This window comes from Helicoverpa armigera, chromosome 2, assembly GCF_030705265.1.
Source record: "Helicoverpa armigera isolate CAAS_96S chromosome 2, ASM3070526v1, whole genome shotgun sequence".
Taxonomy (NCBI): domain Eukaryota; kingdom Metazoa; phylum Arthropoda; class Insecta; order Lepidoptera; family Noctuidae; genus Helicoverpa; species Helicoverpa armigera.
Genome location: NC_087121.1, coordinates 3914507 through 3930945, shown reverse-complemented (window position 1 = coordinate 3930945; position 16439 = coordinate 3914507). Strand labels below are relative to the sequence as shown.

Here is a 16439-nt window from a genome sequence, read left to right as displayed (position 1 = left end):
TCTCCACAGATACCTGTTGGAGGCGACCTGCATCCAGCGACCTTTATAAGGTCATTGTTCATGATATAATATTTTGGAAATCATCAATGACCCCTCTCACTGTGGGTGCAGCATATGGGAGTGTCAGACTCTACAAAAACAAAGGCAAGATTTGTAACGTTTAACGGTATTCAAACGCAATGCGTGTGCGAAATCTCGCTTATGCGTTTTAGTCATCTACTTTCTATTGTATCAGAATAAATAATCAGAATAAAATGAAAATATTTAAGTACATTATTATACTTTTTGGTAAATTCTCATCACGTCAACAACAAAGAAAAAAGAAGTTTGAAAATGACGATTTGTCTCCGATTTGTATAATTGTATCGCTGACACCGTTGAAAAACGTCAAAAATATTGGAAAAAAATTGTTGCAAGTTTCAATCAAATGTGAAATCATAATTTCACGCCATATTGTTTATGAGAATGACGATAAAATCTCAAGGAGTAGCATTTGGTTACGGCTTTGCCATATTTATAATATGGTACCTATCAGGCTTTGACTGGACCCCAAGAACCAACAAGCGCTTGGATGCAGCCAGGGGTGCAATCAAAATCGAAGACCCTTTTGCAGAAACAAATTTGGAAACAAATATAAAATACATTCTGCAATGGACAAGGCCCACGAAGGAACCTTTTACTTTTATGAAGGCAGGTCAAGATCTGTTTATCGAACGACGATGCCCCGTGAACAACTGTTACGTCACATGGAACAGAACTTTTTTAAGCAACCTCACAGACTACAACGCAGTCTTATTTTATTGTCATGACGTATCTCGTGGGTTCATACGTATACCAAAAAAGAGATCGGGCCATCAAAAATATGTTTTCGTCAGTCCAGAACCGGCAGCGTATTACCCAGTATACCACGAAAGGTACAATGGTTTCTTCAACATGACTTGGACTTATAGGTTGGATTCTGAGGTATTTTATGGCTACATTCTTGTGAGGGATAGAGAGGGCAAGAAAATTGGTCCTAAAGAAATAATGCACTGGCCAAAAACATCAGAAATGCTACGTATTAATCATAAGCTCAAAGAAAAACTGAATCGCAAAAGGATCGCTGCTGCTTGGCTGGTGTCAAATTGTCATTCTCTCGGTGGAAGGGAAGGGATTGCACTAAAAATAAAGAACGAATTGAAATCGAAGTACAATATGACACTGGAAATATTTGGTGCATGTGGGCACATGCTGCCTGATATGTTTTGGCAAATGTTGGAGAGAGATTACTATTTTTACTTTTCGTTTGAGAACTCTATTAGCGAAGACTATGTCTCAGAAAAGTTGTTGAATGCGCTGCAACACTACATGGTGCCTATTGTCTATGGAGGAGCGAATTATACCAGGTACACAATTACTTAGGGTTTCTTCTGTTTAATCTCATTTCTTTAGGACTAGGTTCTTATTTTTTTACGCACTGCCTCTTAATTGACCTACTGCTAAGTGACCTTTTATAGAAAAAGCAAGATGCAAAGAGAACTTGTCTTATTTTAAAACTTATATCTAGGAGTTAGAAGTGGCAGGTTTTTTATTATTATCATCAATACTAATTTTCAGGTTCATGCCCGATGGGATGTATTTGAACGCCCGATCTCTTACGGTGGAAGAGCTCGTGAAGCAAATGGTATACATTATCAACGACAAGGAGAAATACTACGATTTCTTCAGGTGGCACAATCATTATACTTATCACTACGCAGGCGATACACCCGACACTGATTATTACTGCGAATTCTGCAGAAAAATTAACGATGACAAGTTCATGAGTCGAGTAACTGTTAAGAACGACTTCGCGAAATGGTGGAACGGTTGGAATATTGGTGAATAACAAGTGATATTTTGCTCTCGTATTTTTAGGTATTTTGATATGTTTTCTTTACAATTTTTTATATTTTTTTAGAATTTTTATCTTTACTATTATTTTTTATATTTTACTTTTACATTGTTTTTACATGTTTTTTATTACATTTATTTTTTTACTTAAAGTCTGCCTTTTTGTTGTTACCTTTCTACTATAGTGTTTCATGTTTAAACAATAACAAAAAAATATATAAAATAGTTAATTCAAGCAACTCATGTGACTACGCATATTATAACTAAATGATTTTCGAAATTCAGTCAAGACCACGAGCCGCATCTTAGAATTATGAAGCCCACATTAATCCCGATGAAAGAATAAACAATATATAATAGTAATATTTATTAAAAAGAAATAACATAAATGATCAAAAACATTAACTAAGGGACCCATTTCTAGATGCCTAGAGCATAAAAGCCGGCCATCGGCTGCACATATGAGTGGGTGGGAATTCCAGTTGTATCACAAAATAAGATAATCCACCATAAAAAGCAAAGAACCAGTACCAATGATTCCAGTGCCTACCGGGCAACTTTCACATGAGCGGTACCACGCCACAAACAATGCGGTACCTTCTGTGTAGCCCAATGTGCCCCAACACGTAAACAGTGAAAGAACTACATGCCACCCCTGACAATGGCAGGGCCAAATATTGGGCCTTATGCACTTACGTTCGCACTTATAAATATACTGCCATCGACTGCCCAAGAAAAATAACATTTACACGTTCATTGTCTAGACCAGTGAGGCAGTGAGAACAAATGTTAGATCAGTTACTTTCAAGCTTCGTGTTCCACCATCCTTTAAAGTTTTCAATATAGCTGGTTCTGTTCATTACATTAAAATCATTGAGCTTTTTGCAAAAATCGCAGTAGTAATCAGTAGCAGGGGACTCTTCTCCATTATGATAAGAATAGTGATTCCGCCATTTAAAATACTCGTAGTACTGTTCTTTGTCGTTTATCATGTCAACCATTCTCTTGACTAGAACTTCTATAGTTTGATTTAAAACGTTCAAGTGAGAACCCCCTGGCATGAACCTGGAAAATGAAATCTGTAGGTATTCAATAAATTCTAAAGGTAGTAAAGGTGACCAATCATTTCTTCACGAGTTTCGGAACTGTTCCCTCGGCAAGAGTTCGACCCTACGTTACTAAGGATCGAATGCTGAACTCTTAATGATTGAAAAGACGCTGTGATTAAAGCAAAAGGGAGTGTCAAACTTCTCAACGCCTATCGCCTGTGTAAAACTCTCTTCCCCAAACTTTCCACCACCCCTTGCTAGCACAATTGCATGCAAAAACATGAAATGATAACAGTATAACGTGTACAATATGTACAAACAGTCACCTTGTGTAGTTCGCGCCCCCATAAACTATTGGGACAGTGTAGTGCTGCAACGCGTGCAATAATTTCTCCGTCACATAATCATTCACAACGGTATTCTCGAAAGCCAAATAAAAATAGTAATCATTCTCCAACATTCGCAGGCACTGCTCCATATGAGTTCTAGGACAATATTTATTTCCACAACGACCGTATATGTCAACGGTCATATTGTATTTAAGTAATGCCTTCTGCAATAATTCTGCTACATAACCTCGATTACTCATAGTTTTACAGTTTGATACAAACCATGCGGCAGCAATTTTTTTGTTTTTCAACTTCTCTTTAAGTTCATCTTTGATAGGTTCCATTTCCTCCACCCTAAGCCAGTGCATAACTTCTTTAGGTCCAATAACATCACCTCGCTTGTTTTTGATAACAATATCACCGTAATATATATCAGAATCCAATCTGTATGTCCACGTCCAGTTAAAGAAGCTATTGTAGACCGTATAGCGTAATGGATACATGCGAGATGATTCCTTACTAACAAAAACATACTTTTGTTTACGAGACCTCCGAGTCGGCAGACGCAAGAGTACTGAGTTCTCGGCAGTACTGAGTTCAGGACCATGAAATAAAACAGCATCGAAATCTTTCAAGCTATTTAGATAGGTCCTATTGGAAGTTACGTAGCAGTTAGCAAATTTGCATCGTCGACTTACAAATCCGTTTTGTCCTTTTCCCATGAAAACGAATGGCTCCGCGTAGGACTTCGTCCATTGTAGAATATACTTCATGTTGGTGTTTTTCTTTGCTTTTGTCGTTATTCTATCCGTCTCAACAATTGTCTCCAATAAAATAACATCACTATTAAACTTAGAGTAATACATGACTAACAACATAAAACCACATAAAAATGCTAGTTTTTTCGTCTTAATCATTGTTTCGTGGTCACTCGAAGAAAATTACAGAATTTATTTGAAATGTATTACAAAATACATACATACAATATATTACATATACCTACACAAATTCACATCATGACATTTTCGGTACAAATAAAATTAATAACAATTGCATAAATTGTATAAAACTTAAAAAAACACTTTTGTGGTTGCATCGCAAAAAAGTGGAATATAAACATGTCATTGTCATTGATATAATGAATTTCGCTTTTGACTAGTAATTGAAACTTTTTCGACTTTATATTCCAGTACCAAACTAAATATTCAAGAATACAAGCAATCCAACAAGAAATATGGAACGAATGTACCTACCCTTCTCTTCTGTAACTCTCTTGTTGTTGTTCTGTAACTTAGAACCCTCAACCCATGTTTTGAAATATTCACGTCTCTCACCGTCTTTTCTTTAATATAAATCTATCATGATAATCTTGAAATAACTAATAAATGACCCTTAGTGCAACTTTAAACCCTTCAACCTTCATTATGGATTCTGAAACAAAATGGTTTGCGTTGGATCATCAATCAGTCACAGGGGCCTCACTAAACATGTCGGTGGACAGTTTGTCACTCAAAATTATCTAGCTTTATAGGGTGATATAAAACTGAACTATATATTATAATAACTGTTTAGTGTTAGAGAAGGGTATTAAAAAAACTATTCGTCACAATTTAAAAGGGTTTTAGAGCAATACAAGTCTCATGCTGCTTATAATCGTTACAAAACGATGATAGAAAGATGAAAAGCCCAAAAACTAAGTCTATCCTGTTTGAAACTTCAACATCGTCATCTTCCTACCCTTTTCCTATCATGTCAAGACCGTTATGAGTTACACTCGATTATTCACTCGCCAACGCACCTGTGACTAGAGAAGGAAATTAGAATGTCACTTACGGACACACTAATAGACTGTGCTTTGAAAATAAATGATTTTGCCCCATTTCACGTTAGACTTAACGTACAGCGCAAGATCTAATCTGTAAAAGACAATTAAATATGATTTATACATGGTTTTTGGCAGCCATTTTCGTGTTCAGGGTCTTGTTGAGTATTTGACGATTTTCAGTTTTAAATGTTATCATTCTTAATAGATGAAGGACGCGTCCCTTACACTGAAATCTGAGGCCCTACCTACTTCCAACTGTCTTCGTTTTTTAATTTCTCTTGTAACGTAATCGAGTTTGCAATAGTATTACACGGTGAACCTAATAGATATAAGAGGTTTGTAGATTATAATGCCCATATTCATCATTACTACCTGCAAAATAACGTCAAACAACATTACCTGCCCGAAGTTGGCTAGTTATTACTTCACGATACCTACTCAAAATGGCAAAACAACCAAAACACATTAAATAGCAATTACCGAACTGAAAGGACACAGAACAGAAACTAGTTAGCAGCTTGCAGACCGACATACAACTCATACTTATTATTTGAACAGTTCTGTAATATCACAAAAAAAGAACTCTTTGTCCTAAAAACTAACCCTGAAACTACAAAGTGTATAAAATAATAGTAAAATAAATCACACTGGACGTACAGTCGATCTATCTTTGGACCGCTGACGGGACGACACGTGAAAAATATTGGCCCATTTTATCATGGATTATGGAAAGTGGGCAACTGTTGGGCAAGGCACGTCTGCGAACCATATTGTAGCGGTGTCTGACCACGGGGTATATTGCATTTTGATTGCTTCCATGTAAATTCGATGACTACATGGACATTCGGTTGGGTACCTACATATATCATTGGGGTTCTTCCTTCAATATTGTTTGATATATTTCCCTTGTTATATTGGATTGTTTATATAGTTTCCTGGCAATCTGTCAGGTTCTCAATTACTTTTAATTCTAGTATAATATTATAACTATAGTACGCAGAGATTTATATTTTACTTGGTTTCAATTGTAGCCACTAGCCACGTTTTAAAGATAAGCTTCTTCATTCAGTGATATCTATTCTGATTTAATGTTTACAGTCTAGTATTTTTAATCCACTATTATTTCTTCCATTTGTTCATTATGTATTTACTCCTTTTTTAATGAATTTGCGGCTTATTCTCGTTGCAAGTATTTATAGTAAATAGAGATTATTCTATCAATCGGAAATCTCCTTGATAAAGCCATAGATATTGAAATTTGTCGAAAAAATTAAACGTCACATAACAGCTTCCATCATTATTATGTGCATTTGATTTAAATAAAATTTTTACAAAAACTTAACATACTATGCGCCCCGTTTTCGTTTACAAAAAATATTCACAATATTTTAAAAATGTGAAGAGAATTGCTTGGTAGGTACATTAACTGTGTGATATTAACAAATTAAAAAATGTATAGTGCCCACTTCAAATACAATTTCCAGCACATTCGTGCAGGACTTTATTAGGACTTTATTTACCTAGTGGCTACCAACGATAAAAGTTGTTTAAGGGATAGAACTACGAAAGTGGTTGAGTGAATTAGGAAGAGAAGATCCCTAAGCTTCAACTCACATTTAGTCAATGAGTGGTTTCCCCTTCCCTTATCCATTAGAATACTACACATACATATCAATTAACGAAACAATATGTTCTTTTTCAGGTATATATATTACACATTCTAATACAACATCAAATTTCCTAAAACAAGTTGCAATGTGTACAAACAGCGTACTCTTGAGAAACCTCGAATATTACATAGACGAACTGGTGGACTGTTTCCAAGAGTTCGTGAAGAGGTCTATAATAGTACTGACTGTGGCGTTAGGAACCATCATCTTGTTGGTCATGTATGTGATCAAGGTGCTGTCTGAGCGATCTCCTGGCCCACAGATGGTAACATGCCACCCAGGAGAAAGTAACGTATGCTGCCTCGATGACGTCGATGGCACTATTTGCACAGGTCTCGCGGAGGACTCTGACACTGGTAAAAGCATACGCGAGTAACATAGCTTTTCCTTTTTCTATATTATTCATTAAAAAGAAATTGCAATTCATGAAAATGGTTCCTTGGTCATGCCAACACCTTCAAACCTGAGATAGGTTTGATACAATTGGTAAGTACGATGCTAAATAAAAACCAAATAATGCGACAGAAACCATGAAAACACGCTAGTTGCTAATATTCCTTTGGAAACTCGAACTGTGTAATTAATAACAAAAGTTGGTACTACAAAGTAATCTCCGGTACCTACGCATGGTAACAAGATAAACAGAAATTCATGCAACAATTGTTGAGCCCAAGTTCTGTATGACTTTTGTAAGTTTTCGGCGAACTCGACCTCGTACAAATGTCTCATGTAACAGCCTTGTTTACGAAATTCTGTGGTTTTGCCTCAAATGCTAGCTTTTGCTATTGTAATCACCAGTTCTTATAAGTTGGATAACTTTAGCAGATAAAATTATGAAGTTTGTGAAAATCGTTTCTTGGATCATCTGAGAGCAGTAATCACTTAACGATTTTAAATTATCTGATGAAAATTGATAGCAAAAACTTCTGCCCGAAAAAAATGAAATATCGTTTTTTTCATTTATTTATTTTTTGCCAACGATTGGTACTTATATTGATATATTTTCGTAAGCTTAAATTTGATAATTGTTTCGTTCTAGAATCAGAGGAGGAAGGAATCCCAGAGGAAACGTCATCTGAAGAAGGTAAGAAAAAAGGAGCAACTTTTTGTTAACTTTATCTGTGATTTTATTTTTTCAGTATTTTTTTTATTTCAAATAGGCCTATGAAAGCTTTTTTGACACGTCAAACTAGTTGGCCTCAAAAGTGGAAAGCCCACCGAACTCCGAGGGATTTCATTCATGCATTCTATCCTTTCCTATACACCACATACTGATGTAAATTATGCCGTCCAGCATAACTCACATAAGTACATATTACAATCTGCTCACCAAGCACTAGGGCATATTTATTAATTACCGTGTGTCGAAGCTATAGCTCACCGTGTACCAGGAACATGTACCATGTAAATCCCTCGAGACGCGAGTGAAACCACGTGGAACAGTTACTAGTATACGTATACAATATACATATATTCAACCTTCGCAGATCAAAATAATGTAGAAGTATGTGTTCTTGGGTTCTTTACAGAGGAACCTGTCAAAGTAAAAAAACCCAAGAAAGTCAAAGAAGAGAAAGTCGAAGAGAAAGTTGTATATAAAGTCGAAGATAAAGTCGTATATAATGTCGAAGAACCAGTCGAAGAAGTATATGACGTTGAAGACGAATTAGAAGACATTGAAGATGTGCTCGAAGATATGCCAATAGTTGAAGATATACCTAAACCTAAAGACAAACCTATACCTGCTTTTGAACCAAAGCCAGAACCTAAAGAGGACATTAAGGAAATAGAACCTGACCAGCAGGTATTGATATCGCAACCGAGTTTCGATGAAGCAGTTCTGAGGGAAATTGGATTTTCTTGCTGTGCCAAGGTACGGTGAACTGTTTTCGAGATAGATGGGCGGAGAGCGCTCGGTCTTAACATCACTTCAGGTTAACCGGTGCCTCCATTCAATTACATGGGCAGGTAAGAGTTGCTAAATAAATTAGTTGTTGTTGAATATAATAAAAATAAATAAAAAAGTTATAAAATTGAATAGTTAATAAAATTGAAAAATATTTCAAAGATTTATCGATAGTTCATCAACTTTATTATGGCGCGTTTTCGACCGGAGGCACCGGTTGACGTGAAGTGATGCTGTGACCGCCCGCTCACGGCTCTCTATCTCAAAAACGGTTGACCGTATATTTTTTAAGAAAAGTTATAGAGAATTTTGTATTCTACAATATTGATAATGAATACAAATAGCAAGAACCCTGAAATTTACAAAAATCACAAAAGAACGATTTTGTGACCTTCAAATTTAATAGTTGCGTATACCCCTATCGCATGTACATTTTGAGACTTTTAGGGTGCGCGAATTTCGAGGTGAATTTAGATATAATGACTGGACTACGGTCATATTCACATTAGTGCAGACGAGAGATTCCTCCTTATATTCTTATACCTACATTATATATTCTCTTCCTGTCCTGTTCCTAATTTATTTAGGGTTGGCGAAATATGTTTTCTTCTTCAATTCCTCTTTCTCAGTCGTCTTACTAATATTAACTCCCATTTTATTCATGTCCTCTTTCACACAGTCTATCAATTTTTTTTGGGTCTGCAACTCCCTATAAATTCCTTACAGTTTTTGTTTCATCCCTTCTCATCATATGCCATGACAAACGCCGACTGCATTTTTTTTTTGTCATTAGCGCCACTCTCAAAATCCCTCTAAAATGATCCTTCACCTTGTCAGCCCTAGTTACCCCACAAATGCATCTCAATATTCTCATCTCTGCTACATACATTCCTCAAAGTCTTCAAGTACATGGTATACAAGAAACATGCATCGTCTATGAATAGCTGTTCCCCGTGGTTACACCCGCATACTGCGAGATCCATTGCCACGGGGCAACAGTAGCCTATGTCCTCTTTTAGGCTCTAGATTATGTGTGAACCAAATCGCATTTAAATCGATTCAGAAGATTTGGCGTGAAACCCTGAGTGAGAAGCAGACTTTTTTTTACAATATCATAATTACTAAGAATATTCATAAAAACAAGGAATCATTTACATTATTCTGTGGTACCTTGAGTACTAAATTTATGTAAAGTATACAAAGATTTACCTCTCCACAATTTCTGAAGTATCTGTATAAGAACGCCTGCCGTGCAATTTTTTATATTGAATATCGTCACGAACCAATCATTTTGAGTCGTTGTGAGAAGCATTTTTCTTCTTGTCACTTAAACACCCTTCCATCTCGAGGTTGGGAGTTTTACGTGAAATATTTTATGCTAAGGCATAGCAAATTTTATCAATCGAAAAGTTCTTTTCATTTTCGTTCGTAGTTTTGTAAAAATACAGTACCTAAATAGTTAGCTAGATTACTAAAACAGTTTGAATAATAAAACACATCCTACTTATATTATAGACGTGAAAGTTTGTAAGAGTGTATAGAAGATATTCTTATAAAAATGATGAGTAAGAAATCTACATTCTCACTAACTTTCGCATTTATAATATTAGTATAAGATACAGTTGGATAACGCATTCTTTGTTTCTAGCCCTGCATTGTTACACTAGAAGCTGGCTGTAAGATCAAGAAGTGAGTCTACCAATTGTTACTTAGTATTAACATTCCCTCTTTCTTTTCATAACCTCAATTATGAATATCATAGATGACGATGCACTCATATATAGCAAATGAAAAGGCCATTCTGCCATTCTCAAAGCCCTTGCTGTGCGTCTGAATAAAATAAGCCTAATAAAACAAGTTTAAATTCACTCATCTGACCTCAAGGCAGGTAGAACACCAGGTACTCGTTACATTTTGAAATGAGAAGAGACCTGAAGTGGAAATAAGAGGTTGGCCTTGTACGTCGAAATTTTTATAATTGGGTACTTTCGTTGTGACATTCAGTTTCAATTGAATTGTTATATTATTGGTCTAAAGTGGTGCCCACGAAACACTTCATTCGCCTTCATGCACATTTGATATTAAAAATTAAATTGCAACCCTTATAAGTTTTTATAAGCACATTTTCATATATTCTTAATTTTTTATAATTTCCCAGACTTGCGGTGTGCCCAGCTGATCCACCATGCAATAACCCATGCAAACCGAAACCAGTGTGTTCACCTGCGCCATGTGATCCGAACCCGTGCCCAGCCAAACCGAAACCTTCAGTGTGCGGACCAGGACCACCATGTAATCCAACCCCATGCTCGGGCAAACTGCCGAAACCTACAGTGTGCTCAATTGAACCACCATGCCCAGCCAATCCGAAAACTTCAGTGTGCTCAACTGGACCACCATGTAATCCAAACCCATGCAAACTGAAACGTTCGTGCCCAAATGCCGCATGCAATAACTCGTGCGTGACCAGGCCGAAACATACCGTATGCCCAAATGATCCACCTTGCAGTAACCCATGCATGCACCCATGCATGGCCAAATCAAAAGATAAGATGTGCCCAAATAATCCACCCTGCAGTAACTGCAGTAACGTATGCAATCAATCATGCAACCCATGCCTTTCCAAACGTATGTATCTTTTAATTATATTCTAACTCCTCATATTATAAAGGCTGACCTACCTACTCATCGTACTCATCGTGGGATTTTTCTATAAGTTTCATAGCTCCATTCCCATGTTGTCATTGTCTGTGTTTTGAGTTATAGATATGCATATTCAGTACGGAGTAGACTCCGTACCTCACGGGATAGTGTCTAGTGGTTTAAGTTCTTTAAGTTTATTATTACACAAAAATTAATTAATATATATATATTACACATGTACTCCAAAAACGTGCCTAGAAGACTGACTTAAGGTAATTTTTGCTACTTCCAGATCTGTCCACTCGCCGTCCTTGCACAAAGTTCATATCAAACCGCAACTCCTGCTGCTCAATGTGCTGCTTAGACGAGCCACAGTGGATGATAGACAAAACCAACAACACTTGAAGAAACGGCCCAAATTCAACCTTAAATTATAACACTTAAAGAACAAAACGCATTGATATCAACGACAGCGAAATTTTCGTAAAAATATATAAAACGTCTTGACTCGTTTGTATTTGTTCTTTTATGAGTTTTTTATATATTATGCTATATTCTTTGAGAACATAACGTGCGCATAGAATGTTGTTAGTTAGGTTATATCATAATATTGTAGTGTATTTTTGTCTTGTTATTAATTTAGTAGTTTATAGAACAATGTTCGTATTAGTGAACGTCAAAATAAAAAAGTAATTCAAAAAAGTTATGATTATTTATAAAATTTTATTTTTTTAATGATAGGTATCGATATATTTTCAGGAGAGCCGTAGACTGTCAAATGTTACTTATGTAGGCTACAAAGAAATAATTCTAAGTACACGTATGGATCGTCGTTTTATCCAATGCGTGCTTACAATTTTCTCTCGTCGAATTGCCCTCGATTTCTCGGGGCTTCCACCACCAGATCCTAACCTGGTGATAATGGGGTCTAACCGCAAGTATACTCGTAGGTATCGTCGAGAAATCGTGTAACATAGACAACAAAAAATTACAGACACCCTTTTCTGATGAAGTGGGTTAGAAAAGATAGGATCTTCCCGGTAGTTTTTTGACTCCAATGACATATCATTGGTTCCATTAATAGTTAACCACCACGATTCCTGACGATTTTTGGTTAATACCATAATAATGAAAAAATCCTTACATACGTCGTGTCGCATGTTAATAGTTTAAAGGAACAGTTAAGTGCACAATGAAAGATGCTAAGGAATACACGTTAAACGTATTGATTGCCGAGAATGCCAGAATATGTCTTCCCAATAAGTTTCCACATTATTTACCTACTTACTAGTGGGATCCTAAATATTTCTTACCTATACAACCTCTTTATGTTACATATAATGTTTATGTACCTAATACATGCATAATATATTATCTTCTTAAGAAAAACAATTTCTACTAGTTTATGGTCACTTAAATTCTGTCAATGATTTTGCAATACAAATTCTGGACCTTCAAAAATGATTTTTTAGTTATATAAATTAATATACAATATGCCGAAGGGGCCAAACTTCCCGGGTAAGCCATAACTTTCGTTATCTGGTCTTTGTAAATGTTCTTCTATATTATTATTTTGAGGACTTATTTCTTCGTAAATGTTAAATTACGAGATTCTGATCGGGACTCTAGTATATTTCTGAGTTAACATTAAACACTGGAATATTTTTCTGCCTGTAATCATAATCTGATCTGGATCCTTTTTATTTCGGTGCAATATCTGGCTTAAATTATCCAGCACCTATTGTAATGAGAATCAGACATACACGTAAATAATTAAAAGCTTGTTATAAAAACCAGGTGGCTTCCGCTTACCCCGCTTTAGATTGCCAATTAACACCGTCACACAAATCCTGGTTAGCCCACCCGGGCAAAAAGAATTTAAGAAATTGACGAAGAGGGCATCTAAGTGTGTGCGGTCGATGTACTACGCAATGAACGGGAATATTGTGGCCATCATAACAGTCATAGTCGTGGTCATGCTGAGCTTCCTCCTCCCCGATCTCACGCAGAAACTCCACGCCAACCCTCACGAGCTCAAATCCATGAGAAAAGTCTTGGACAAAATGTCTGTAAGTGATTTTAAAGACTTACCAAGGTTAGATTACAAGTGAAGATTTCGAAACTGAGTTTTTTTGGAAGTGATAAAAAATATAAACATCTGAATTGAGAACCTCCTCCTTTTTGGGAACCCGGTTAAAAACAAATTGTTTTCAGAACGAAGTGAAACGCGCAGAAGCAGCATGTCTGACGGTTGCAGATGAGATCTGTAACCTACAATGCAACATGCATGATGACACCACGGAAACTGTTAGTATTAGGTCGCTTAAAGGTATTGTATCTTGTCAATACGTTTGTATGTTTGTGCTTGTATTCACACGAGTTTATTTTGAATATTATTTCAGTCAAAGCAAAGAGTGCAAGACCTGTCAGTCTGCACCAGCCATTGCATGCGAACTACACAATCGGAACCGGCCCACGCTGAAAAAAAAATGGGTTTCTTTCGGCGTATTTTCTTCCCCAATAGAAACGCATCTCACAAGGTTCGTCTTATAGACGGTGTATTTTTTTTAACACGCCTATTAGTTTTTCCTATTGCCTGCAGAATCGTCCAAATCCAAGTCCAAAAGGTTGCCGTAGAAGACCAAGAGAGAAAAAGAGACATTATTAATATTTGCAAGAAATTTAAGACTGATTTTAAAGTAGCCAGAAATTGTATATATCGTATGATAGGCAATAGACTTTGTTAAATGATAATATTTTTTGGACATTGAAAAAAAGATATTTCGTCGTATTTAGTTTGTTAATAACGCATCGTTAGTAAGCTTTATCAAATGCATACCTATGATAAATAAATGTTCAAGCATTATTGTATAGTGTGTGCCGTGTGCGTAACATGAAATGCATACCACATTCACACGACTTCATTTTATTGGTCGCGTGGTTTATTTTATTGGGGAATATTGGTTCCATTTTATGGGATCTAACCATATTCGTTGTTGCTGCAGGAAATCACGCTTATGTCGTACCTGTACACAGACTCATTCGACGGAAAAGCAAGTGAGCAGCCGCAAATAAGCCCCAACTTGTGAGTGTGACCACAAAAAAACAATGCAATTAAAATCCAATGTCAACAAATGCTTTGATAAATTAAATACAAAATAGTAATTGTTGTTTTTATTTTATGAGTAGTAAATATTAATCAATAAGAAAATGTCACGTTGGCTGTGTTCAAACCAAACTGACTATCATATATAGTTTATTGTATATTCCATCATTGATATACAAAAACGGGCTTTTTGAATATCAGTGTTTTCTATACATATTCACTTTTTCGTTCACATCTAAGTGACGATACGTTATTACGTCTACGATGCGTAGACGCTGACATTCGGCGGCCGATTACTCGCGCCGATTAGGATTTATTTTCACGTTTACACTGGGGCATAAAGCCTGCTCACATTCGGCAGCCGACAGTCACTTTGGTAAGAACACAGCCTTAATAATGGACTTGATTTCTTTCGCGACTTAGTCTACTACCCGGATAAAACGCTTCCAAGCTACATCTGCATGCCAGATTAAATCTCGATTGATTCAGCTGTTTCAACGCAAAGCGTGTAATAACAAGCTTGGTTTTGTCTTCGCAGAGTGAGCTGGTAGTAGCCGAAAAATCTCATGTGGTTCACCCGAATTAGTTGCGACTGCTCGAGCGGTTCGTGTATGTGCGTCCATAGAACTCTGCAGAGCACTGTGCAGTTGCAGCATGAAGCTGTCGCCCCCTGACTGCTTCAAGCGGTCCGTGTATTGCCGGCCTAAAGGTCTATCGTTGTGGGACACTGACCTCTATATTGTGGGATGGTAAATCTATGGTCTGGATAGACCATAATAAATCTTGACAAAACACGTCAAGACATAACAAAATGGAAATGTCCAAAAAATGTAGTTAAAAATTCACAAGTATTAAAAAAACTGATAAAATAAATAATAAATTCGTTTTAAAGTCAATGTAACCCAAAATGCCTCGTGTCGTCCCAAGGAAATCGTTTAAAAGTGTGTGTGTCGATACCGTCCTCTTCTTTGCTATGTTCGCTTTAGTTGGTCATTTAAGCATAAACTTTTGGGAGAAATATACCATACAAAGTGAACTAACGATAATGAAACAAAGTTTGAACTCGCTGAAGGTAATTGTTTCATATATATTATGATTTTCCTACTACGAAAGTACAAAATATACGGTATATTTTCTTGGTTGCAGGACACGATCACAAACATTGGCAAGGCGTACGATAATCTCTACTCTGAACTGAGAGAATTGTTTATAATGGTTGACCAAAGCCATCAATGTTTAGAACAGAAGAAACCAGATGCAAGATGTAAGAGCATATATAATTTAAGTCATCCTAAAGGACTACAGGATCTCGAAGTTCAAACTCTCTTAACACCGGGAAATCAAACGAATGCCGCTGTAGGAATCGCAACGAACTGTAGTAAACAAATTGAAACAGATAGCTATGAACACAAGGCCACGGGACCTTTGGGTAAAAACGTCACGACTAATACAATAACTCCAGTAGACACGGGAACCACACCAGATAATCAATCTCCAATCGATCAAATCACCCAAATTATTCCTACCCAGAATCGCCACACATGTTACAAAGATCTAGAACATTGCAGACAAGCTTGTCGACAATCTAAGCTAGAATTTTATAAATGCAATCAGTCATCTGTAATGAACCCCATTACCCAACTAGGATAATAAATAATGTCTTCCAAATTGTTCATTCAAACATGTGACATATTTTTCAGATATTGTTTGAGTTAAAAGTGATAATTGAAGAGAAAATAGAAGATACATTGACTTTATTTGTAATAAATCATCTAAAGCACTTTGATCGACATGTTTTTTTTCCTAGCTCATTTTATGCTTATTGTCTAGTCAGTATTTGACTGGAGTCGATTTTTTCTTCGCACAGCCGCATTTGGAAGCATTCTTCCGTGCATCATTTGGAGGCTTGTTTATACATATACGGACATCAGGCGTTGCTGCAGGAATGGCTCGTTGATTTGGATCCCATCCACCAGTTTCTTTATTCTCGAGAGCAGCTGCAAGAGCTTCTAAAATATCGATTTGTCCTTCTATCTTCG

General features: G+C 36.4%; 5 protein-coding genes across 7 annotated transcripts; 4 read left to right on the top strand and 1 right to left on the bottom strand.

Annotated features, from left to right (window-relative positions):
• Nucleotides 1-340: 340 nt before the first annotated feature.
• Nucleotides 341-2024, top strand: LOC110376868 (alpha-(1,3)-fucosyltransferase C). Its single transcript, XM_021335493.3, has 2 exons — nt 341-1385; nt 1597-2024. Exons 1-2 carry the CDS (start codon nt 460-462, stop codon nt 1865-1867), a joined length of 1197 nt encoding a protein of 398 aa, XP_021191168.1. The 5' UTR covers nt 341-459; the 3' UTR covers nt 1868-2024.
• Nucleotides 2025-2214: 190 nt separating this feature from the next.
• On the bottom strand, nt 2215-4375 carry LOC110376964 (alpha-(1,3)-fucosyltransferase C). Its single transcript, XM_021335629.3, has 2 exons — nt 3248-4375; nt 2215-2937 (listed from the first exon to the last, which is right to left on the bottom strand). The coding sequence occupies exons 1-2, from the start codon at nt 4165-4167 to the stop codon at nt 2667-2669; spliced, it is 1191 nt and encodes a 396-aa protein (XP_021191304.3). The 5' UTR covers nt 4168-4375; the 3' UTR covers nt 2215-2666.
• Nucleotides 4376-6352: 1977 nt separating this feature from the next.
• On the top strand, nt 6353-11985 carry LOC110376877 (uncharacterized). Of its 2 annotated transcripts, none has more exons than XM_021335515.3 (7): nt 6353-6488; nt 6778-7101; nt 7785-7829; nt 8275-8549; nt 10300-10340; nt 10810-11279; nt 11587-11985. In XM_021335515.3, the coding sequence occupies exons 2-7, from the start codon at nt 6831-6833 to the stop codon at nt 11697-11699; spliced, it is 1215 nt and encodes a 404-aa protein (XP_021191190.3). In that variant the 5' UTR covers nt 6353-6488; nt 6778-6830; the 3' UTR covers nt 11700-11985. The 2 variants fall into 2 exon arrangements, with proteins under 2 accessions (XP_021191190.3, XP_021191180.3); XM_021335505.3 differs by having other exon boundaries at nt 8275-8618.
• A 684-nt stretch (nt 11986-12669) lies between these two features.
• On the top strand, nt 12670-14459 carry LOC110377188 (uncharacterized). 2 transcript variants are annotated; one of them, XM_021335953.3, is made up of 5 exons: nt 12670-12812; nt 13092-13363; nt 13509-13601; nt 13697-13834; nt 14300-14459. In XM_021335953.3, the coding sequence occupies exons 1-5, from the start codon at nt 12788-12790 to the stop codon at nt 14381-14383; spliced, it is 612 nt and encodes a 203-aa protein (XP_021191628.3). In that variant the 5' UTR covers nt 12670-12787; the 3' UTR covers nt 14384-14459. The 2 variants fall into 2 exon arrangements, with proteins under 2 accessions (XP_021191628.3, XP_049699912.2); XM_049843955.2 differs by lacking the exon at nt 14300-14459 and having other exon boundaries at nt 13509-13623; nt 13697-13835.
• Nucleotides 14460-15187: 728 nt separating this feature from the next.
• Nucleotides 15188-16186, top strand: LOC110376754 (uncharacterized). Its single transcript, XM_021335348.3, has 3 exons — nt 15188-15472; nt 15547-15664; nt 16101-16186. Exons 1-3 carry the CDS (start codon nt 15308-15310, stop codon nt 16109-16111), a joined length of 294 nt encoding a protein of 97 aa, XP_021191023.1. The 5' UTR covers nt 15188-15307; the 3' UTR covers nt 16112-16186.
• Nucleotides 16187-16439: the final 253 nt, after the last annotated feature.

Coding starts and splice junctions, on each gene's coding strand:
- LOC110376868 (XM_021335493.3), top strand. CDS start 460: ATGAGAATGACGATAAAATCTCAAGGAGTAGCATTTGGTTACGGCTTT. Junction 1,386..1,596: donor GGAGGAGCGAATTATACCAG/GTACACAATTAC, acceptor ACTAATTTTCAG/GTTCATGCCCGATGGGATGT.
- LOC110376964 (XM_021335629.3), bottom strand. CDS start 4,167: ATGATTAAGACGAAAAAACTAGCATTTTTATGTGGTTTTATGTTGTTA. Junction 2,938..3,247: donor GGGGGCGCGAACTACACAAG/GTGACTGTTTGT, acceptor TTCATTTTCCAG/GTTCATGCCAGGGGGTTCTC.
- LOC110376877 (XM_021335505.3), top strand. CDS start 6,831: ATGTGTACAAACAGCGTACTCTTGAGAAACCTCGAATATTACATAGAC. Junction 8,619..10,299: donor GATTTTCTTGCTGTGCCAAG/GTACGGTGAACT, acceptor CTTTGTTTCTAG/CCCTGCATTGTTACACTAGA. Junction 11,280..11,586: donor CAACCCATGCCTTTCCAAAC/GTATGTATCTTT, acceptor TGCTACTTCCAG/ATCTGTCCACTCGCCGTCCT.
- LOC110377188 (XM_021335953.3), top strand. CDS start 12,788: ATGCCGAAGGGGCCAAACTTCCCGG. Junction 12,813..13,091: donor GAAGGGGCCAAACTTCCCGG/GTAAGCCATAAC, acceptor TATAAAAACCAG/GTGGCTTCCGCTTACCCCGC. Junction 13,835..14,299: donor ATAGAAACGCATCTCACAAG/GTTCGTCTTATA, acceptor TTGTTGCTGCAG/GAAATCACGCTTATGTCGTA.
- LOC110376754 (XM_021335348.3), top strand. CDS start 15,308: ATGCCTCGTGTCGTCCCAAGGAAATCGTTTAAAAGTGTGTGTGTCGAT. Junction 15,473..15,546: donor AAAGTTTGAACTCGCTGAAG/GTAATTGTTTCA, acceptor TCTTGGTTGCAG/GACACGATCACAAACATTGG.